The sequence below is a fragment of the Leptosomus discolor genome, chromosome 8 (genome assembly GCF_034619465.1).
Source record: "Leptosomus discolor isolate bLepDis1 chromosome 8, bLepDis1.hap2, whole genome shotgun sequence".
Classification (NCBI taxonomy): Eukaryota; Metazoa; Chordata; class Aves; order Leptosomiformes; family Leptosomidae; genus Leptosomus; species Leptosomus discolor.
Window position 1 is genome coordinate 19,009,533 of NC_141398.1, and position 22,161 is coordinate 19,031,693.

Below are 22,161 nucleotides of genomic sequence, written 5' to 3' on the forward strand. Positions count from 1 at the left end.
GTAGGCACCGGAGAACATGGCCCTAGCCCAAGCAATCCTGGTTCCCTTCTCCTGACATTGGTTTGGGACTGACTTGATCCAGTCAAGTGAGACCAGCCTAAACCACAGCTGCCAGCAAACAGCCTCCACATGATGAGGAAACACCAAGAGAACAGCACACAAGATGACGTTCTCTGATGTGCTGTTAACAGTAGAGAGAGAAGGCAGTCTCTGTGCAACAGAGTTTCTGCTTAGGAAAGCATCCAGTCCATAACACAACAGAAACAGTGACTGCTAAGAGGAGTCATCACCTGAGCTATGACATCTGAGATGGAGGCACATCCCACTAGGAAACTGTATTTGTGTTTCAGCAGAATCCCAGCATGGGTCCATGCCTGAAAAAAGGCAGAGAAGAGTTTGGGAAGTTATTATGATATTTGTGAATAACTTCAGGTCCCAGAATGCTGTTTTCTGGTTGTTACATTGTACACAAACAACTTATGAAGCTCTTTACCACCAGCAGTACCTGGTGTGAACCTGGGCAAATGTTAAGCCAGTAATGCAGAGAAAGCACTGTTGCATTCAGTTCCTCACTGCCAAGGCTGACAGGGAGAATGGAAGTAATTTTATAGATAGCATAGAAATTTCTGAGCAGGTGTAACAAGAAACTGCCCCTTCCGAATAAAACAGATGCTGAACAGGATGGATTATCATACTAAATAATCTGAGGGGAAAAAAATGTTTATTCTCATTCACCAGCTGGATGCGCCTCTGAAGTGCCCGCTCATCGGCCCACTGAGTTATAATGAGTCTTGTCTGCTAAAGAAAACTTAATGATCCAGCTTCTTTTTATTGCCAGTTACTGTTTCAGGCAAAGCGGTAGAGAAAGCTTTACCTATTTTACACAAAAGTCGAGGCATTAAAGAGAGCTGCCATACTTTTATGTTGTGCGGGCCACAAGCAGTAAGCCTGGTGATGTGGCAAGCAGCAGCCCACCCCACGTGTGGCTCTCTTGCCCAAGCATTTGAGATATACTGGACTTAGCTGTGCTCACAAAAATTGATGGTAAAAAAACCCTTTTCAACAAATTTGCTTTGAGAAAATATTGAGCTTATTCCTTGTGAGCTCTGCAAGTGATCTGGGAATGCATGGCAAATCCAACTCTTTCACTACAAACTGGAATGAGAGGACACATACAGACAACAGGTGCAGCTCATCACAAGACGACCAGTGCTTTCCAGCATGCACATACAGTAACTGTAACAAGGCAGCTGAGGTTTTTTACATTTGTCATGATCTCTGGATGTTCAAAGTCCACCCAGATGCTTTTTCCAGGCAGCAGGAGATGATGTGTCCAGAGCTACCACTTGCAAAGGACATACCTTCCTTCTGCACACCTCCAGCTTCCCATCAGGTAACAGACTTTGTGAACTAAGGTCACCAAAGAAAAAAACACATTAATATTGAAATTCAGTTCTGAATCAGGAACTCACCATGGCATCCATAAAAGGGAAGGCAGCAAGATAAAGGAAGGCCCTCCGAGTTTTACTTCCCACTGACTCATCCACATGGTGCAGCTTATTAATAATGTAATACCCCAAATCACTATATGCTGTAGAGACAAAAGAATAGGAATGAATAATAAAGGTTACATACGGACTGTTGGTGAGATACTCAGAAGTACGTGAAAGACTGTGACACCCAGGAGCTCAGACATACATCCACTTAGCAACAGCTGCAGGGGCTTCAGCATATTACAGCCTCACCAGCTGCTGTTTATGACTAAGGAGTGCTCTCGCGGTTCTGTTACAAGAAACCTTTGGCAGAGGAGTGATAACAAATGGCTGGGTTGGGAGATGGGTATAGTAAGTGCCACATCTGTTTGCTAAATGAACACACTGGTACTCCAGAAAATCTACTGCTCTTTCATTAACTCAAGGCTCTGTTAGAAAAGCTGTTTTCACCAGGCACTGTGTATTTCATAGGATGTAGTACTTCATAAATGCTGAAATCATCTATTGTCACTGCATTCGCACGACATTACCTGTAAACCTGCCCAAAGCTGTAAAAGGATACTATGAATTGCAAAGGCATGCAACAAAACATACTCATTATGCCTCTCCCTTACTCTGCCTAATGATCACCTCTGCTAGGACCTGTCAGGGCACTGTGCCCTTCACTATACAGTCTCCGGGCAGCCTCGACCAGCCTTAGTTTCCTTCCTTCTCTAGAGCCAGCATCTCAGGAATCACAACTCAGAAACGAGCACCATGGGAAAACAGGGGGTCGTCACTTCCAATCACCAGTATGTTATTTCCCCGTCCTGTTTCAACCTGAGACAAGCATTTTGGCATTAAGCAACATACCTCTTGTCAGGTCTCTCTTCCCAAAGCGTTGGGTTGAAGACAGCACAGACGCCAGGGACTCTCTAAAGACACACAGCTCTCTAAAGAACTGCTTACATCTCTGCTAGCACCCATGTCATCCAGCTGTTTTAATAACCAGGAATAACGAAGGGCTAGCTAGGACTGGAGTCTCTGAACTAAGGAGACTTACATAATATGCATAGTTAAATAACCCAAATAGTTTTTAACCTTTTATAAACTATGTTCTAGACCTGCATATGATTACTTAGATTCCTCTATACACTTGTAATAGCTGTTAAAAGAATGATAAGGTTGTAAAGTCAACATCCCAACAAGTAATGGCAGAATTACTTGTGCCTGGGGAATCTTACCTCAGTTCCCTTCCAACTGTGTGTTTTCTAAGATAATTATTTCAAATGTGAACATCTATTTGATTTTCCATTTATAACAACTCTATTGCCATAGAATCACAGAATCATAGAATGGTGGGTTGCAAGGGACGTTAAAGATCATCTAGTTCCTGCCATGGGCAGGGACACCTTCCACTAGACCAGGTTGCTCAATGCCCCATCCAACCTGGCCTTGAACAAGCCACAGTTTCTCTGGGCAACCTATACCAGTGTCTCACTACCCTCACAGTGGAGAACTTTTTCCTAACATCTAATCCAAATCTCCCCTCTTTCAGTTTGAAACCGTAACCCCTCATTCTATCACTGCACTCCCTGGCAAAGAGTCCCTCCCCACCTTTCCTGTAGGTCCCCTTTAAGTACTGGAAGGTTGCTATAAGATGTCCCTGGAGCCTTCTCTTCTCCAGGCTGAACAACCCCAACTCTCTCAGCCTGTCCTCCGAGGGCAGGTGCTCCAGCCCCCTGATCATCTTTGTGGACCCTTGTGGACCTGCTCCAACAGATCTGTTTCTTTCTTGTACTGAGGGCCCCAGAGCTGAACACAGTACTCCAGGCTGGGTCTCACCAGAGCAGAGCAGAGGGGCAGAATCACCTCCCTCGACCTGCTGGCCATGCTTCTTTTGATGCAGCCCAGGATGTGGTGCCAGTGACTGGCTTTCTTGGCTGTGAGAGCATGTTGCTGGCTCACGTCCAGCTTTTCGTCCACCAACACCCCCAGGTCCTTCTCTGCAGGGCTGCTCTGAACCCACTCATCGCCCAGCCTGTATTTGTGCTTGGGATTGCCCTGATCCATGTGCAGGACTTTGCGCTGGGCCTTGTTGAACTTCATGAGGTTTGCACAGGCCCAGCTCTCTGGCCCATCAAGGTCCCTCTGGATGGCCTCCCTTCCCTCCAGCACATTGACTGCATCACACAGCTTGGTGTCACCAGCAAACCTGCTGAGGGTGCACTCAATCCCACTGTCCATGTCACCGAAAAAGATGTTAAACTGCACTGGTCCCAGTACTGACCCTTGAGGAATGCCACTTGTCACTGGTCTCCACTCAGACATCGAGCCGTTGACTGTGACTCTCTGAGTGTGATCATCCAGCCAATATAATTGTACAGACCTTCACACAGGGTATTTCAGGAAGGTTATCCTTTTCATGCATGCAGGTCACATAATCGGATTGACAAATGCTAACACTAGCTGTCCAATTCAATCTTTTTAGTCTAAAGCTCTCTCTCATAACTCATAAACAGTGTTTGGAAGCAATTAAAGAGGACTTTTAAGTCATCATTGTTTTGTGATGGCGTAGAGACACAGCAGTTAAATGGTTAACAGGACTGAAAGGACTTTTTCACTCTGAACAAGACAGCGTAAACAAGGTAGTAAAATAGAAGGAGGTGGTATGACAGCACTGGGAACAGGCATGAGCCTCATTCCAGACAATCAGGAGTGCCCGAAAGATGTTAAAATGTTAAAACTCCCCTTTTCCCTATGCTGGTCCCTATCTATATGTCTTTCACCTAAACTGCGACTGTCAGACTCTCAGTCTCCCAGTTCACCCAGTAATCCCCAAGCTGCTTAATCATCCTCATGAGGCACTCCCAGCCTTGTTTCCTTTTGAAGGGTGTTGGGGAAGAACTTTAAACCAGGACTCCAACCTTCCCTCAGTTCAGGGAAGCCAGTTTAGTTCTTGAAGTGTTCTTGTGCTTTTTACAGTCCAGTCACACATCAAGCACACCCTCTTGTTATTTTTGCATGAATACCCACACACCAATTTTTGCTCAGCATTTTGAAAACTGTGTTATGCATGGATTTTTTGCATGGTAAGTCCATGTGGAAAGCCGGTTTTACGGCAGGGCGGCATATGGATGTTTCTGGATCAACTTATTTGAATGAAGAAGTAGTTTGGAAGGCATGTGAGGCAAGCTGCCTGCAAGGGTCAGATTTATCCAGCTGTCTCTTAGGTTCCATTGAAGTTGCTTTACACTTCTGCACAAAAACTTCAAAACTGCTGCAGGAAACACACCAGCCTTATTCCCTACATGGGGACTGACAGAATCAGAGTCGAGGTGCTGAGGAATCTGCTGCTGCGGAGATGCTGAGAAGACAGCATGCCACAGAAGTCCATGCTCTCCATGCACTTCACCTGCTTGGCTTCCCCTGATTCAAGGGAGTCTTCTAAAGTGTTTAGAAAATGAGTAATGAGTAACTTTTTTTGGCTCTAAAAGCCATTGAGATTTTTTGTTTGTTTTTGAAGTTCACTACCACAGAAAAATTCATAGAATCAGAGGGGTCAGAGGCTGAACTACTCTTACTTCTAGGAACAGACAGTTGACCACAGGGTTGTAGTTTATTGGCAGGGCACTCTCAAGGGACTAACACCACCACAGCTCACAGGGATTCTAGGGATATCAGCACTGTGCTCTGTAAGATTTAAGATTCTTTTTTCTCTCCCCCATCCAAAAAAAAAAGTCTAACTGTAGTTTTAAATGTGATTTTGATTTTAAATGGTAACAGCTAAGCTTAAAAGCTAGTTTTAAAATAGTCAACTATTCCACATGCCAGTGAAAGCACACAATTGCTTTTGCTGATATCCATGAATGTTTCCATCCCCAGAAAGAAGGACTCAGCAAGCTGAGATTTACTGACAAATATACAGGCATGTGTCTCTGAGTTGTGAATAAAGCAATTGCTGATGCAATTAGAACTTAACCTTGGCCAACCTTACAAACTTATGATGAAGCATGGTACAAAATTAATAACACAGACAGAGCTGAAGAGTATTACATGAATCTAAAGCAGATAGCTCTTCCATTCCTTCTATCATTTCAACCAAAACACAGAAGTCCAACTCCAAGAGAAGCTGCCTGTTTGCTCTCCTCTAATACCTCATTTATTTTGATGTCTATGGATTAGTTTTGCTACAGAATTTAAGCAGGAGTTCTTGCTTTTGCCTTTTCTAGTTGAGTTTTAAGACCCAGAAGCTTAAGAAATGAGACTGAAAGCTGCATACCTAATTGGATCTCCTCTTCCCTAGACTTCTAAAAGCCAATTACTACCACAGAAACTTCAGGCATTCTTAAAACAACTGAACACACTCTTAATAATGCCAACAGTCTCAAACAAATAGCTGTAGCATAGGCATTTTGGAGCTGTCTACCATCCAGCATGCTATACTTACATCATAAAGAAAACAAAAAGAAACCCTCATAGGAAGCGATACCATTTACTTCCAGACACAAAGCTACATAGGTCAATATTAGCTTTACTGGAGGAGAAAAAAATCCAAAAATGTTTTTGGGTTAAAGTGTGTTCTTCTTAGATGCATTCCATTTTCATACTTTGCTGGCAGTTTTAAAAATGAACTTGAAGACCTGAGGTAAAAATCTATTCTGCTGCTTGTCAGAAAGATGGCTCACCTGGTCAAAAGCGGTGCCGGTCAGGAGTTTGTTCAGCTAAGTATTTGGGCAGATAGAAAAATGCCCATTTGGAAAAAAAATAAAAAACAAATGGCAAATCTTCATTTGGAGATGACAAAGGGCACACAGATTTAGGTCTTTCATTAGCCTGACTTAAAGCAGCAGCAAAAGCCTGTGTCCCCCTCATGAAAGCCTGGATGACTGCAGTGTTTCAGGCACTGTGATTTTTTTTCTTATAGTAATAAATTAAAAACAAACAAAACAATAGCTTAGGATCATCTCAATGCAGACTGATTACTGCAACCACCTTTTTCTGTGCTCAGGTCTAGTTCAAAAATTGCATTACCTGATTTTCTCAAATCTATCAATGACTGTTAGTCTCTGAAATATCTTTAGGTAGGCCAACATGTCATAAGTCTCAAAATTAGACAGTTTTAGCTAAAACCCAATCATTGCTATCCTTAAATCCACAAATGTTTTGGTCATTGGTTTTCTTCCTTCTTCCTTTGCCCTGAATACCTTGCTGATAAGAAAATGCCCCTGTTGTGGGAGAACGGTTGGGGCAGCTGGGGAAGCATGTTACTGCTTTAGCAATGGTCTTCTGAAGATGCTGACACAGGACACATTTTTAATGAACAACATATCATCTTTTAGAAAGAAAGAAAAAAACCAAGCCTGGATTACATTCTGATCTGTATTCCTGTGCTATCATCTTTTTCCTGAGCAAAACATTTAGTACAAGCCAGTACAGTGGGCACATCAGAACAAGACAGACTGGAAAAAATAGCTCAGGTTACCATAAGCCACTCCATAACTCTTTGCCTATAGAAAATTCCAGTAGCATTACACTAGAAGTGGTGGGATTACACCTGTGTCTCACTTCTTATACAGATCCTTCATGTACACACAGTGACCATGCATGCGGGAAGTTCAAAAGAATCAGTGGAACGACTAGCAACTGCTGAAGTTTTCTCCAGGCAATCTCTGCAGGGAGTAGCCCATGCCCACTAGTCTGTCAGTAATAAATTGACACAAAACAAATCAGTTGTGTCTTGACCATCCAGACTGCTATAGGTTTGCCTGGTTACTGAAGTTTCAACTTTTTTTTTTCCTGGTGATGACAAATGATCCCTCATGTAGTTTTTAATCAGGTGTAGTGGGAACCAGTTATGAATGTCTACTTCAACAAAGAGGCTTGTTTCTCCAAAGTAACTTCTGCTTTGTCATTTCCAGAACAGAGAGCTGTAAAAAGTAATATTAATACTGAAAAGGAAATAAACTGTCTCAGTATAGTATTTCTCAGTAAACTAGTGAAATGATGAACAATGCTGGTTTATTGCCACAGAAAATACGCATGTCTTTCATGACATTGGTGTTTAAAGGACCTACTTAGTATGAAGAGCTTACCAGCAACACCATGAAATGCATTATGTTGGCATATTGTTATACAAATGATTTCTATCTGTCAAGCTGGCAATTTACTAAGATGTCAAAAATATGCACAGACAGGCTTAGCATCTTGAGTCCCTCCTCTTACAGCCCAGTATTCCCACCAGAAGTCGATCTCTGAAATACTGAGATGCTTCAGACCTTGGCTACACAGCAATCTTCCCACCAGGAAACCCTAACTGGTGGCAGTAGCTGCCCCCAAAACAGTACAAGGGAAGGAAGGCAGCATACTATCTTCTATTTCCAGTTCACAACTGAAACAGCAAATCCAGGAATACTGTACTGATCAAGGCTTGCAGCAGCATTGTAAGTGGGACAAAAAACCATAGTTTCAAAACCCCTTGGTCAAGGTCAACTTGTTTCTTGGTCCTTACTGCTACCTGTACAGAGGAGTGATAGGAAATGCTGGTGAGGACTTTGTAGATGTTCATGGGGATATGGTGGGGTGATGACTTCAGGACCCAGAACTTGCAGCTGTAAGTGGTTTGGCTCAGCTAGTCACTGCCACAGAGAACCACATTAGCCCCAGTGGGGAAGCAGTACTGAGGAGCTGGTGCTGAAGCAATGAAGCAGGAGTCAGGTGGGTGAAATGGTCTGTTTTGATATTTTAAATAAGCAGAGACTGCTCTTTGTGAGGACTTGTCTGTGCAGACTGCAAACAGTCTCCGTCACAGTTGGAAATGTGGTGATTCATTGTGGTCACTGTGTTTCTACCACCGCTTGTTTTCTTCCTTCTGACTTTTGGTACTCCTCCTTATTTCACCGGGCTTTTTGTTCCCTTTTCCTTCCTGGGCTTCAACAGTCCATGGCAGACAGTCATTTAATGTTCCTTAGCTCCATACACACGGTATCTGGAAGAAATTCAGTCCCCCAAGCACTGTTCGTTTCTTTTTCATCTGCCAAACATCAGTAACCTGTATTTGTGTCTTCTGTAGGTAGCCTGTTATAGGCTTGCAGCTGCTGGTCCTAGGAGGTTGCCTCTCACTGGACTCCTCTTCCTCCTCCTAGGCAGGTTGTGCATCTGTAGGTCAGAGAAGAATAACCAGGATTTGAAACAGGTTCAAAGGAAACTTGGAACATAAAAGCTTGGCAACATTACCCAGGCAATTGGTGCTAGAATCTGACTAATTCCATTATCTCAGGCACTTTGCCAGTCTCTGCTGTGGCCTTTGCATATTTTCAGGCATAGACAAGTTAAAATACTGAAAAATATTTTCAGTCTGCCACCATAAGCAGCTGAAAGATTGTGTGAAGCCCATTAATTCAGGACTTAAAAGCACGGTTAAGTACAGCCTTTTTTTTTCTCCTAGTATCTGCAGAGAGGTTATTTCAGAGGTTCTGAACTCAGCAGGGCTCTACTTCCAGGGAAAGGCAAGAAACTTCTGGTGTGTTTTCCAACGGTTGCCCCAAATATCTCCCTTCAATAAGAAGCCCCACACGGAAAATCCAGCTATGTCTTTCACCTGGAAATTTGATAGTTATGCTTTAAATTTTAAGCTGCAATAGATTTTAAGAAAATGTTGGATGGCTAGAAAGTATTTCTTTATCCAGCAGGCAAAGCCAAAAACTTTGACCAGTACTGGCAGGAAAACAAGCAAGCAACCAGAAAAGCAGCTCTGGGGGCTGAAGAAACATTCCAAGCAAAGAAATATGAGCACCAAATGTACAAATGGCCCAAAGTTTTTAATAATGACTCAATAAAGCTGCCTCAACTGTAAACATATTGAGGAAGTGACCAGTTGATACCAGTGAATTAATTTAGTTTGAACACATGGATTCAGTTTATAAAATTAGCAACAGCTTATCCCTGGCACAGAGTTGCCACAACTAATGAGCCATTACTGTAAGCATTTATTGTGACCCTAACATGGAGTAAACACAAAGAGTACAGGGCTGCCATATCAGTGATGGAATGAGACATGATGGTCAAAAAAACTGGAGTGCTTGGGAAGCACATAAAACTGGTGAATGTAGCTGGCAGCCTGTTAAAAGATAAAACCAGGGGGCATTCACGTTTACCAGACAGCTCTTGTACCTACTTGGGCAGGAACTGAAATGGTCTATCCTGTTCTGTTCTATAGGCTGACCAGCAGCACGTGCTGCTCTTGACATACTATAAGCCTCATCCTGAATGGTACCTCTCTTCCAGGCCACTCCAATCTCACAGCAATTCTGGATACTGCCATCACATTCGCATTTCCCATCTTTCTGCAATGGAATGACCCCCTAACTGCTGGTCACCCAACTCAACCCTACTGCCTGTCAACCAACATATGCCTCCATAGGCTGTTCCATTACCTCCCTCCTCCCACCCTGTAGAGCTCCCAGCTTTTAGTATTTTACCTGTTGAATGCAATGCATTCTTTGCTTCTTCCTCCAGTGTCTCCTGTTCCTTGTTGCTGAGGTCCAGGGGTTTTGGCTCTGTAGAATGAGCCACAAGGTGCAGAGAATCTGATGTAGTTCTTGGAGAGGATGAAGTTAACGTCTTCCAGGTCACATGGCTTTTTATTGCTGTGGCTGATTCTTGGGTTGATAATCCACTTCTCCAGGCTCTCAGAAACTGACAAATCCTGTGGCTGCCTTACTCATCTGCTTGTGTATTTTCTTTCAGAGTACACTCAGGGAGCTGGTCTCAGTTTGGCATACAGTGCTCTTAGTAACTATTTCTCCTACAGATTAATTATTCTACAGAAGTGGATGATGACTAGCACTAGTAGAGAGTAATACCCAATATTTTAATGAGGATGCTGGCACCTACTTGCTTAGTTTTATACTGCAAGATAACTAGCAAAGGAATAGGTACAGAGGGAGTACACCAACAATGCCACCAAGTTCTGACAAACAGCCCTACCAAGCACACCTTGAAGTCCTGCTAAATGCATTTGGGTAGATACTGCTAGTTGATCGTCACTACCTAACAGCAATACTGAGCTATAAGCTTCATGCAACCTGTCAACCTTGCCAAAGTTCTGCTTGCACACCTGACTGAAAGATCAGCAGCATGTTTTGCTCCCAGACAGGAGACCATGGGGGTGGAATCTGCCACTTAATCTGTTTAAAAAGTAATAAAAATTGTGTGGATGGGCATGATACCAGCCCAAGAGATTTAATCTTTTGCATCTCTTGTTGCACTTACAAATGAAATCTTAAGCCTACAGATTAATCAGTTTGCAGAACAGGCAAGGAAAGCAAGTTAAAAGACATTAATTAGACATGAAGTGACCTTACCTATTAAGGTATGAAACACAGCAGCTACAGCACCAGCCACAACCATGCACAAAACTGCTTTGGTCCTGTCTCGCTTGCTGTTCACAAACACCAGACCTACATTTTTGAAGTCACTCATCGGACCTGTGAAGAACTTCATCAGGGAGTATGCCAGCCCATAGCTGGCCAGCATTTCCACAGCATCTTCCTTGACAGCAGCAATGCCTCTATTCAAGGCCTGTTGAAACACAGAAAGAGCAAATAACATAGTACATGTGGAAGTGCATCAAAAACAATCTTCTGCAGCTGGTTTCTGAAGGAATAAGCAAGCTCAGCTCTTACTGTTTTCACACCAAATGGGACCTTATTTCTCTGCGTTCAGCAGCAGTAACTTGTGATACAGGCAACTTCATACTTTCAGACGGACACTAAATTCAAGTCAAGTAGACTTGAAAATAAGGTAAATTTTCTAAAGTATATAATGGAACTCCTGCTATACCAGAAGTCAGTCTTTTTCATTTTTAGACTAATTTCATGACCTGCTAATAATCATGGATGATACAAGACCATTTCAATACCACTTTGAGGCCTCAGCCCTGAACTGAGCAAAGCAGTCCTTTCATGCCAACTTTACAGGTAAAAACTCTGACATCATTATATGCTGAAATTTCAGAAGCTCAAACTTTTTTCAGTGTAATGAGCTTTTCACTACATACCATGTAATCCTTGTGTATAGCTGATCTTATCCTACGACATTTATTATGAAACTAGGCCAAATATGCATGTGACTAAACATAACTGTCCTTTCACGTATTTCACAAGGTTCTGATCCTATATTCATCCGTATCTCCTTGTAACATTCAAAAAGAAATACAGCACATATATTTCAAGGCATACTCAGGCTCAATTAACCTACTAACTCATTCTAGGTCTATATTTAGGAAACATCTGCAAATGAATCACTGAGAATTAGATGGATCATTTTCATAACCAAGATGAACCACAGAAAAATGTGTAATATTGCTTCAGATTCCAGCTTGCAGCAAAATGCTTCTAAAATATTGAATAAAAATGACAGAAAGATAAATTTTATCTGCAGTGTGACAGCATCAATCAACTGGTACACACAAACTGTTAAAACAAGATAGATTCAAAAAGCATGAAGGATGAAATAAGACTTGTTTTCGCAAGTATTTAGTTCCTATGCATTACAGCTGATGCGTGCTGACAGGGCCATGGCAACGAGGCCAACCAGGAACATGTCACTAACCCACCATCCAAGTCTCTGTCTATCCACTTACACAGCAGTTCTAATACCACTCTTCCTGAATGAACAAACAAGGCAGAGTATCATCAGGTAATCATGGTAAAGTCCTTCCATTTGAAATGTAAGCATAGCCTTTTTGTTACAGTCTTTTGACTTTTTTTTTTCCCTTCCAAAGACCATATAAGCAAGCAACTCACTGAATTCAAAAGAAACCATATCGCCATAGCAGAAACAAGCATTTTTCCTACTGTTCTTCTCCACTCTTTCTGCTAGATGTGCTTAAGTTTTGAAACTAAAGCTGCACTGACAACATAGCAAAAATCTGCAGAAAATACCAACTTCTCCATCCTTGGTATCTACGAAATCTCTCTTGCAATGTGCTCTGACCTGAACACCTGAGGATCCAAACATTTTCACCTGTCTCGCTCCACTTCGCCCCTTCCTGCGAATAGGATGTGTTAGATATAGAATATCAGCAGCTGCTATATGCAGCCTTTTCTGAGGTATAGATAATTCCATTTATTGCATTAATAAGAGTTCAGATTATATTTAATCTGCAGATGCCAAAATCACTAGTGGGTGCATAAAACTGTACTCACTTTGTGGAAAAGACTGTGACCTCTAAAATGAATAGTCAAGTTTAGCTGTCTTTTGTGATGATGCTGTAATCAAGATCAAGGTGTATACAGGGTTATTTAAACTTCCTAAAGATGCTGATTCACCCTATTGCTGTTGCCGGTAATAGGCAAATAGCCTTAAATTATGCCATATAGAGGGTTCTTTGATCACTGATTCTTCCCCCTTTTGTCAACAGTGAAGTATTTCTGGCAGCTTCAATTTAAAGAGAAACAGCTAACCAATTTCAGGTAGTTATGTCCAGCACAGTTTCAAAAGCAAGTGCTTCCTTCCTGGTTTGGACAGCTACTGAAAACCAGACTCTGTGGAAGATGTTAATCCACTTCTGACAAGGTCCCTAGGATAAACTAAGAAATCATATTTCATCAAGAGGCACAACACTATGATTCCTCTGCAGAGAGATAAATCTTTGTTGAGCATAGTCCTCAAGCCAGTGAGAGTAGCTCTGTGTGACTAGACCCAGTGTAACTAAGTTTTCAACCCAAGTACGACAGACAGAAAGACCTGAGCACTCCTCTACCTCTCCTTCTGGTTGTCTACATTTAGCCTGTACCTGGGGCTAAACCATAACAGTCACTCAATACCCAACAACCCCGCACCAGCCAGGGATAGGAAGCAAGAAAAAGGAGAGCAGACCCACAGGATAAAGTGAAACAAATTTAATGAAACACCACCAATACCAACAGAGACACATAGAGTTATACTCAGCCAAATGAAGCTCTAGTCCTCACAATCAACCAGAGAGCAGTCCTCAAAAGAAACTAGAGAAGCAGGATAAACCTCAGCAGAAATCGCACAGGAGCTCCCTCTCCTCAGCAAACCTTCCCCTTTATAATGCCCATGCCATGATGGGATGGGCTACACCTGTAGCTCACTCAGGTCAGCTGCCCTGGCTGACCTGAAACTGCTAACGGCCTGCCAGGCATGGCTGGGCTGTGACTCTGCCCCAGCCAAACCAGGAGACTGGTTTTACAGCCTGAACTCAGATCTGTTTTGTATGACCAAATGACAGTCAAGTAGATACTGAGTCATTTTCCCCAGAGACACACTGTGTACCAGGTCAGGTAAACTGGCAAAATCCAAAAGGGACTTTTGTAAGAAGTATGTTGCCATTAATTTATACTCCTGTCGAACAGTTGGCTGACATGAGGAAATACTCTAGAAGCTAGCCCTGGAAAAGAAATCCTCCTAAATGCTTCTTTGGAAAGATCCTTAGGAAATGAACAGTCAGTAGGGCTGTGTACAGATGGTTTACCTTCTGTAGCTTTTCACTTTCCCTTTCCACTTCAAGATGACAATGCAAAAGGTTCTTCATCCTCAGCTTTCAAACACTATATGAGAACTTGTATAGCTTTTCTACCCCATGTACCTTAGAATATTTTTTGCTACTGAAACTGCTGATGTCATATTTGATATCATTAAATCCACAAGAAATCCCAGATACTTGATAAAGGTGCTTTGGGGTGCCATAGGAAAGACACAGCCACTTGACTGTTCATAGCATGCCAGTCATGCAGTTGGTAATCTTGCAGTCTAATTTCCTGTTAGATTTCAAATTAAATTTCTCATAAAGGAAGAAAAATATAAACAAGGGCAAGATCTCTATTTTTTTACCTGACTATTTCACACACTTTTTGTGTGAACAAAAATCAATAACAAAACTTCATCAGTAGCATCTGTATTCCATGTTTATTTCACACACAACAGAGCATATCTCTACAAAGATTTGTTTAGCTTGTCAATGAAATCACACAGAACTAGGTAGTAATAATAATGACAATATTTAACAGGAGAAGTTAGCTTGCTCATACACATTTCAGATACCATCCTACTTTTGGCTGGCTTATTCACACCAAATTTCAAGGGAGAACTAGGAAATCCAGATGCTGGAAGAAAGGCTATTGGTGATGACACCTTCTCCTGAGTTTTTAATGAACAGCTAACCTAATACGCTAGTAGGTGAAAATGTCCCAGGAAATCACTATTCATCAAATGTTATTAAAACAAAGCCACTGACATTGCTGACCCTTCTTTTAGAAACAACAGGAGAAAGCACAGAATACTTAAAGGCTGAGCATAATCTGGTAGGTACATGAACAGGTTAGTTGAAGTAAGTCATACTCCTAAAACACTTCTCAAAAAGGCAGGCACCAGATCTACACCTATTTCTATGCAATGTCTTCTATCGAAAGATGAAACCTTTACTAGAGGGCCTGGTAACAACCCCTTGAGCCTTTTTTAATAAATAATTGTGTGCTGTCTCTAATGTTCACTAAAATCAGAGAAGACTAGCATTTTTAAATTCCCATCCAAAAGATTCAAGTCAGAGGAATACCAAATAATACACTTAATGACATTTCAAGACAGTAACCACATGTTTACAATTGGGTACTGCAGCTGGTTTTATCCTCTTAGAAGTAACATATGAGACCTCTATCAGATTTCTAGGACATGCATAATGGACGAATCCAACAAATTTTGCATGCAAAGGCAGTGATTTAAGAAGCAACAATTGTGAGAAAAATGGCAAGGGTTTAACTTATCCTATTTTGCATGAGCTTTCAGCACTATTCCCTAAAGTTGGCAGAAAAGGTTTGGTTCCAATCTACAGCTACATACCTCTGCTGCCAAAAATTCAAAGTCTGTCTCTTAAGCTGGTTCTATAGAGTTTGACCATTTCTCATATGATCATCCCTTCCCAGAGACCACTGGATGACTGATGTTTTATTTTGTATTGGATTGGACATAAAAAAGCATAAAAGAATCCACTGAGAAAGCCATGTCTATTATACACATTTTCTTCTGCTTTTAAAAATGTTTTATTACCTACATACTGCAGAGAATTTCAACTGTCTATATCTAACTAGAAAGGCACACTTTCTACTTCATTTGAAGTTAACTATTGACTATGCAGTCAATATTTGACAAGTGCACGTGTTTCAAATAAGAGCAAGTAAAATCCAAGAAACATAATTCTTCTCAGTCCTCAATTTTTCTTATCTTGGAAACGCAGACTGTGACATAGTGGAAGCCGGCGTGTTCCTACGGCTTGTTTGAAGCTGGGATTCTGCCCAAGATGTATTCAGGTCTGTTCTAGCTAGTTATCTACCTAAGGGTGACAAAAAACCTGCTCAATTTGGCAGTAACTTGGCCAAATGTATGTTCAGTTCAGCGAACATTTGTAACATGTTCCCCCTCCCCCTACATCTTTCTTCCTACCTGCCTTCCCCTGAGAAAATGGAAGAGAGCCAAAGTATCCAGTTAAAGAGCAAGCTGACATAGGGGACAGTCTTTCTCCTGTGTCAAATAATCTCTCTCTTCATGAGTGTCGGCTGAATTTTCATTTACTAAATCCCGTCACATTGAAATATTCAGTATCAAACATACGAGCTGTCCCTGGCTGTTCTGCCTCGCCCTGTCACCGCTGCAGGAACTGCACTGCCAGAAGGACACCTGACACATCTGATGCTCTGCAAGCACGGCATAATCAGACAACTGTGTTGGTGCTACTTGCTCGTTATCGCATCTGCATCTCTGCCTCTGGCTGGGTTTCTTGTAAAGGCAGGAGACACTGGTAGGCAATTTGAAGGAAATAACTAGTGCTCTGACACAGGTCTGTGGAAGACTTCATGGACATAGACATAGAAGTGGGTGAAAATGGGGTAAAAATAGCACACACATATTTATTCTGGTTCAAGAAGATTGCCCAAACACAGTGTAAGAAGAGATAGCCATGAAGGGGTAGAGGGAGTCTGACCCTCTAGCTTGAAAATGATGACTGCAGAGTGTTCATTGCTTTGGGCCTTTTTTTTTTTTTTTCATTTTAGGGCTTGGTTTGGTTTGGTTTGCAATGCTTTGACTCTAATCCAATATCTCTAATTTTGGGTCAGCATCTGTTGTAGATCATGTCAGATCACTGAAATGCCACCTGAGGTCAATTCATATTAGCCCACTATTAAAATACTTCACTTTCTCCCTGCCCTCTTACTAAAGCTGGCTGTAAGAAAACAGCTAGTCACTCCTGTCCACAGCGCTGCAAATGCTGACATTGGTTCAATCCACTGAAATAATCCCAGTCCCCAGCAAGAGACTGTAGCCCCAAAACCCAGTCTGAAGGAAGAAGAGATGCCTGTCCTGAGAGAGGGACACCTAGACACTCCTATGGTATGTGGCTTATCTCTGGAGAGGCCATCCTTGGAAGAGCATTAGGACTGCCCTGAAAATGAGAGATGAAGTTGTTCTGTTTCTTGCTGCTCCGCAATCCAAAAGAAACTGCAAAGGTGGGGCAGGTTTCATATAAAAAAAAAGTTAGTGTATAGAAATTTCAACCAAATTTACTCTGCTTGCTTAATTAACAAGAACATGGCCTGGAAGAAAGCCCATATACCCTGTGAAACAAAAAACAAGCCATGAAAAATAGAATGCAATCAGTAGCAATTTATCCCCCATCCACAATCCTCAGCAGCAACGAAAAGCAAGAACGATCATTTCCTACTCTTACCCAAAAATGCCTATTACTCTGTGACCATGATCAGGATCCCAGTTTTACTTATTGACACTATCCACTTACCATCCAATGTCAAGGCTGTATGAAACTGTGTCCCAGGAGAAGTTTAAATAAAGACTCTAAATCCAAAATAACAAAATTTTAGAGTACTCACAGCTTTCACTTGACCCGGAATACATCAGGGAACAGCACTTTTTAACAGGCATGGCCAGGAGGTGTAGGAATAACTAGGGCAGCAGCGGCAACATTGAAGTTAGTGAAAATGGGAAATCCTTCCCACTGCCAAGAACCAAGGCAGAGGAGGACATATCAAGGAGCTGGAAGAGTAGCTATGACACACTACCCTAGGGCACCTGCTGCCTGTGTGTGCAGATTCATGAACAAACAGCACAACAAGGCAGAGAATAATACAGAAGATAATGGTGCAGGACCGCAGGAAAGAAACCAGACTCAGTGAAGCCAAAACATGTCTCATTTAAAACTACATTTGACAAAGTGCCAGAGTATTTATGGCAGGGAGCAACCTTGGAGGGGTGAATCAGTTGCTGCAGATGGTTGCCTCCCTGTGGGATGTGGAGAACACTGATCCCGAAGCCAAGAGAGCCACGAGCCATGACGGTGGGAAGCCCTTCAGGACACATTCCCCGCGTAGTGTCTATTGAACAGGGATGGCTGACACCTGTATGAAGGAGACCTAAACCACTGCCATTTTCACTGATGGTTGTGGAGGAACCCAGCCCCTGAGGTGACACCATAACTATTAACTTCTCCTGGCCTTTTTTTAGGCAAGCAGTGCTTGCAGGGGCACAGGACAGAAGCAAAATCAACATGTCAGAGATACTCCCCTGCATTATGACTTTCTGGTATCCTCTGGCTGATGCTAATCCGTTATCCAAAATGTATTTACGCTGAAACTTGCAAGGGAATGCTTTGCTCTCAAAGCAGTACACAAGCTTTTCATTCAGGTTTCCCTGGAGCTCATCCACAAAGGTGAGAAGCATTTGTGATTATGTTATCGAAGTACAGCAAACTCCAGGATGAGGTTATTTGTCTTCAGATCTTCTTCAGAGACTCATTTTCTCTCAAAAGCTATTTCTGTTTCTAACTCTATGAGTATAGACAAATAAAATTGAGACATAAATTGAGACACACAAAACTAGGCGCCCTGTCCCTTCACGATGCCCTGCGGAAAAGCTATCATTTCTTCACCAAATTCCATTTTGATTACTTTTAAGTGGTAGAAAACACTGAGAGGATACACATACATATCATGTGTATCGACACACAAAGAATATTTGCCTTAATCACAAGGGATACAGTATTTGCAGCAGTGCTCCTTCTTTTGTTTTTTAATTTCTCACAGAAACAGGCTCTGTTCTCTTCCTCACATTATGGCCTCAAAGTAAAAAGTAAGCTGATTTACTATCAGTTGCACATTTAATAAAATCACATTTTCTTATGTTTATAAATCAAAGCTCTGCAACGACTGTTAGAAGACCTGTTTGTACACACACAGCAAATTTAACCTACTGAGGTCCCATACTGTCCATCTCTCACAACTCTGGCATATTGCCTTTTTATTAGCATTAACTCAGTCTCTGCTGAAATACCCCTCACAGCTCTCTCCTCCTGAAATGGAGATTGCCACTTTCTCCATAATCACACCTTTTGACTAGGCTCCAAAGCACACAGACAGGTTTGGGTTGGAAAGGGCCCTGAGGGGCCAGCTCAGACCACTGCCCTGGGCTGAACACTGGGGAGAAGCTGTGGACGAGACCCTACACCTTCCCTGGACAACCTCCTGGAGAGGCCATCCTTGCTCTGAGCCTTAACATGTAACCAGAACTGGCATCTGAAGATCCACGGCCATCTCCCTTGCACATTAAAACACACTCTCCTGCCAGCAAAGGCCATGCTGCTAGCATTGGCCTGAATCTCCATCTGCCACATTTCCCCTTCCTTTCCTGAAGGACTTTTTGTTCATCACTCTGTACCACTTCTCCTTGCTGCTTCAAAGACCTGCTCTATACCACTTCTCCTCACTTTCACCAAAGATCTCGTCCTTGACAATAACTCACCTACATTTTCACCTCATGGTAAGCAATTCTTTAGCTCCACTTGCCTTCCAATTTTCACCCTTCCTGTTCTTGGCTTTTTCATAGCTATAACTTACAGTAGAACAGTATTTTTCAGTGATTTAGACATATTTGTTTCTTTTGTATTTCGAAGTTCATGCACTGCATACGAAGCTAGGCTTTTGCTTTCTCATTTTTCCACATACTGGAAAACATACTGTAGTTCTCTTACAAGGTATTTTTTCACATGAGGTCACCTGACACTCCAAATTACAAGATCCTGTATCTAGCCTAAGTCCATTTTTCTCCTTCCAAAAATCAGTCCAGGCAAAGATCCAAATTGAAAAAAAAAAAAAAAAAAAATCCAAGTGAATACTTTAACATATCTGCAAAGATACTTCTGCCAATTGCAAGAATGAGGCTTTGTAGATTTTTTAACCATTTTCCTTAAACTTATCATGCTAAAAAAATCTTAATGCATGCACCATTTGGTGAAAACGTCTGAAATTTGGCAGAGGCTATCAGAAGTGCCTTTAAAACAGACCAAAACTTGGCCAAGCATCTGCAAGGAATGAGTTGCACAGGTTCAGTAGAACTTGCTAAACTACTTCAACTGCACAGAAATCTTAAGTGTATTTCAGCTGTGTTGAGTGTGCTCCTGGGCATTAAGCTTACAGCAGTGAAGGTCAAGCACCACACAACAGAGACCATATAGGTTCAAGCCCTTAAGGTATCAGGAGACAAGGACACACTACCTATATCATTCACTCAAAACAAAAGGGGAAGTATTTCTCTTTCCATGGACTGAAGTTCCAGTACGCTACTAAGACGTCTTTCTCTCGGGAATTGTGCGGTGGTTTCTTCTCCTACCTTGGCTTTTGTGGTAAGGACCTTGGAGGCTAGATCTGTAAAATTTACTTTTATTGCTTCAGCTCTCTTATTCCTGTACAGCCTCCACTCTTTGTTAGTGATTAAGATCTCATGTCCTCCTACTTGGAAAACAAATAATTGGCATTTCCTCTCAATTCCCTTTCCATGTGGAATTTAAGGGATGTAATAATTACATCCAGCAAACTCTGCAAGAGCCAACAATCAATATAAGGCTGTCAATACTACAGCAAAATACTTTAGTATCATCACATGTACTGTCCTACCACTTCATGGTTGCTCTAGAGATTATCCTACTGCTGCTATTGTCTAGAGTTACTAATTTTGCCACAGTCAAAACTGGTAGTCAGCTAGGAGAGGTGGTTTACTTTGTCGGAGTATGGCCATGCAAGCAGGTATTTTGGGGTTTGGTGTGACAAAGTGGAAGCCTCCCAAGATGGATGTCCTGAGGGCAACCTTCTGTTAAATCAGCAGCTGATCCCTTTGGGGAATAAATCCTTGAGACACTTAGTTCAGTGGCAGATGAACTGTTTTGATTGCAGAAGATGGTGAAGCTCAGCCTCAGTGACAATGTACAGGATGGGACCAAAATGCTTTCAGATAAGGGGGTTGTAAGGGAAGACACTTGCTGTGCAAAAATAGATCTTTTCCTTAAATCACTTTTAGACCTGACTAAAGCGCAAGTTAGTTACTCAAAGTTGAAAATGTCAGAAATGGGGGGGGGGGGCTACCTTTTGTTGTCTGCCCCTTGCTCCCTCCCTCCCCCAGTGTTGTTCAAATTCATCAGTAGCCAGCAGCAAAGTAAGTGCAGCTTGCAAGCTGCAACCCCTCTGTTGCCAGTGAAGCTCCCCTAGTCATTCAGAGATCCCTGGAAGTGTCATCACATATATCTGCTAGGCAAAATATCTAAAGTGACCGAGTCTGCCATTTAATGAACATTACTTGCACATGATGACAGGTTAAAGCAAACTGAAGCAAGTGTCTGCAAGTTTTGTTTATTCAGCTTGGGTAAATGTTCTCTCTCCCTGCAGACAGGAGAGGTAAGGAGCCTGCTGAGCAAACTCACAAAGCCCTTGACTTGTCATATGGCTGGGCTTAGGAAGAAGAAAGACAAATAATTGTGGTTTGGTCTTTCACCCTCCTCAGTACTGCACTCTGTCAGAAAAAAAAAAAAGAGCAATCTATAAAATACATGTCAAAGCTACTATGATTACAAAACCCACACATAACCATCAAGTAAGGCTTCTGGCCTAACTTGAGAAGTGGGACCTTGCCCCGCCGTCCCTCAATGTGTAGTACAGCCCTACCTTTATTGTACTTAGTGCACTATGCCATTATCTGCTGTCCATTAGGTTGAAGTATTTACCTCCCCATGTGGCCCAGCACAGACTTGCTACTTATGTTCTAGGGCCTTGCTCAACTTCAGAGGAGCAGAACAGATTTCAGGTCTGTGATTTTCATCAGCTGTTGTGTCAGGGGCAGGGAGCACGGCTGGTTCAGGTCCATCACTAAGCAGCTGTTCCCTCCAGCACACTGTTGACCAGGCAAAGCACAGTTTAGGCTACACAAAGACGAGCTTGTTAGATGTGAGTGCCTGCGACTGCAAGTGTAGAGCTGCCAGATTAGCTCATGTCTTAATTGCTTAAAAGCAACAAATAGAGGGCACCCAGACCACCAGCCTAAAGACAAACTTGGTGTTCCCGCTGCTGGAAACACCCATCATAAACAAATTCCATAACATTGGTAAGAAAACCTTTCATTTGTATCTGTTTTTCTTTCCCTTCCATTCTTATTCTCTGTACCAGCTTTATTAGGATGAGATTAAAGGTATTCAGTCAAATTGGAAACAAACTGTGGATAGCGACAATGATTTCCTTTCTCTAGGGCCAGTGAATTTATTGCAAAACATGCTTTGAAGCACTTCCAGTTATTACAGCACTTTCCAGTACTCCAATACCTGCAGAAAACAACA

The 22,161-nt window shown here is 42.2% G+C and overlaps 1 protein-coding gene across 1 annotated transcript in view; it reads right to left on the bottom strand.

The window, feature by feature from the left end:
• Positions 1-22,161, bottom strand: part of ANKH (ANKH inorganic pyrophosphate transport regulator) — a 103,749-nt gene that overhangs the window by 31,546 nt on the left and 50,042 nt on the right. Inside the window, exons 2-4 of the mRNA XM_086469279.1 lie at positions 10,838-11,054; positions 1,473-1,591; positions 291-374 (exon numbers count right to left, since the gene is read on the bottom strand). Coding sequence (XP_086325405.1) covers positions 291-374; positions 1,473-1,591; positions 10,838-11,054 — 420 coding nt within the window. The remainder of the gene's footprint in view (positions 1-290; positions 375-1,472; positions 1,592-10,837; positions 11,055-22,161) is intronic.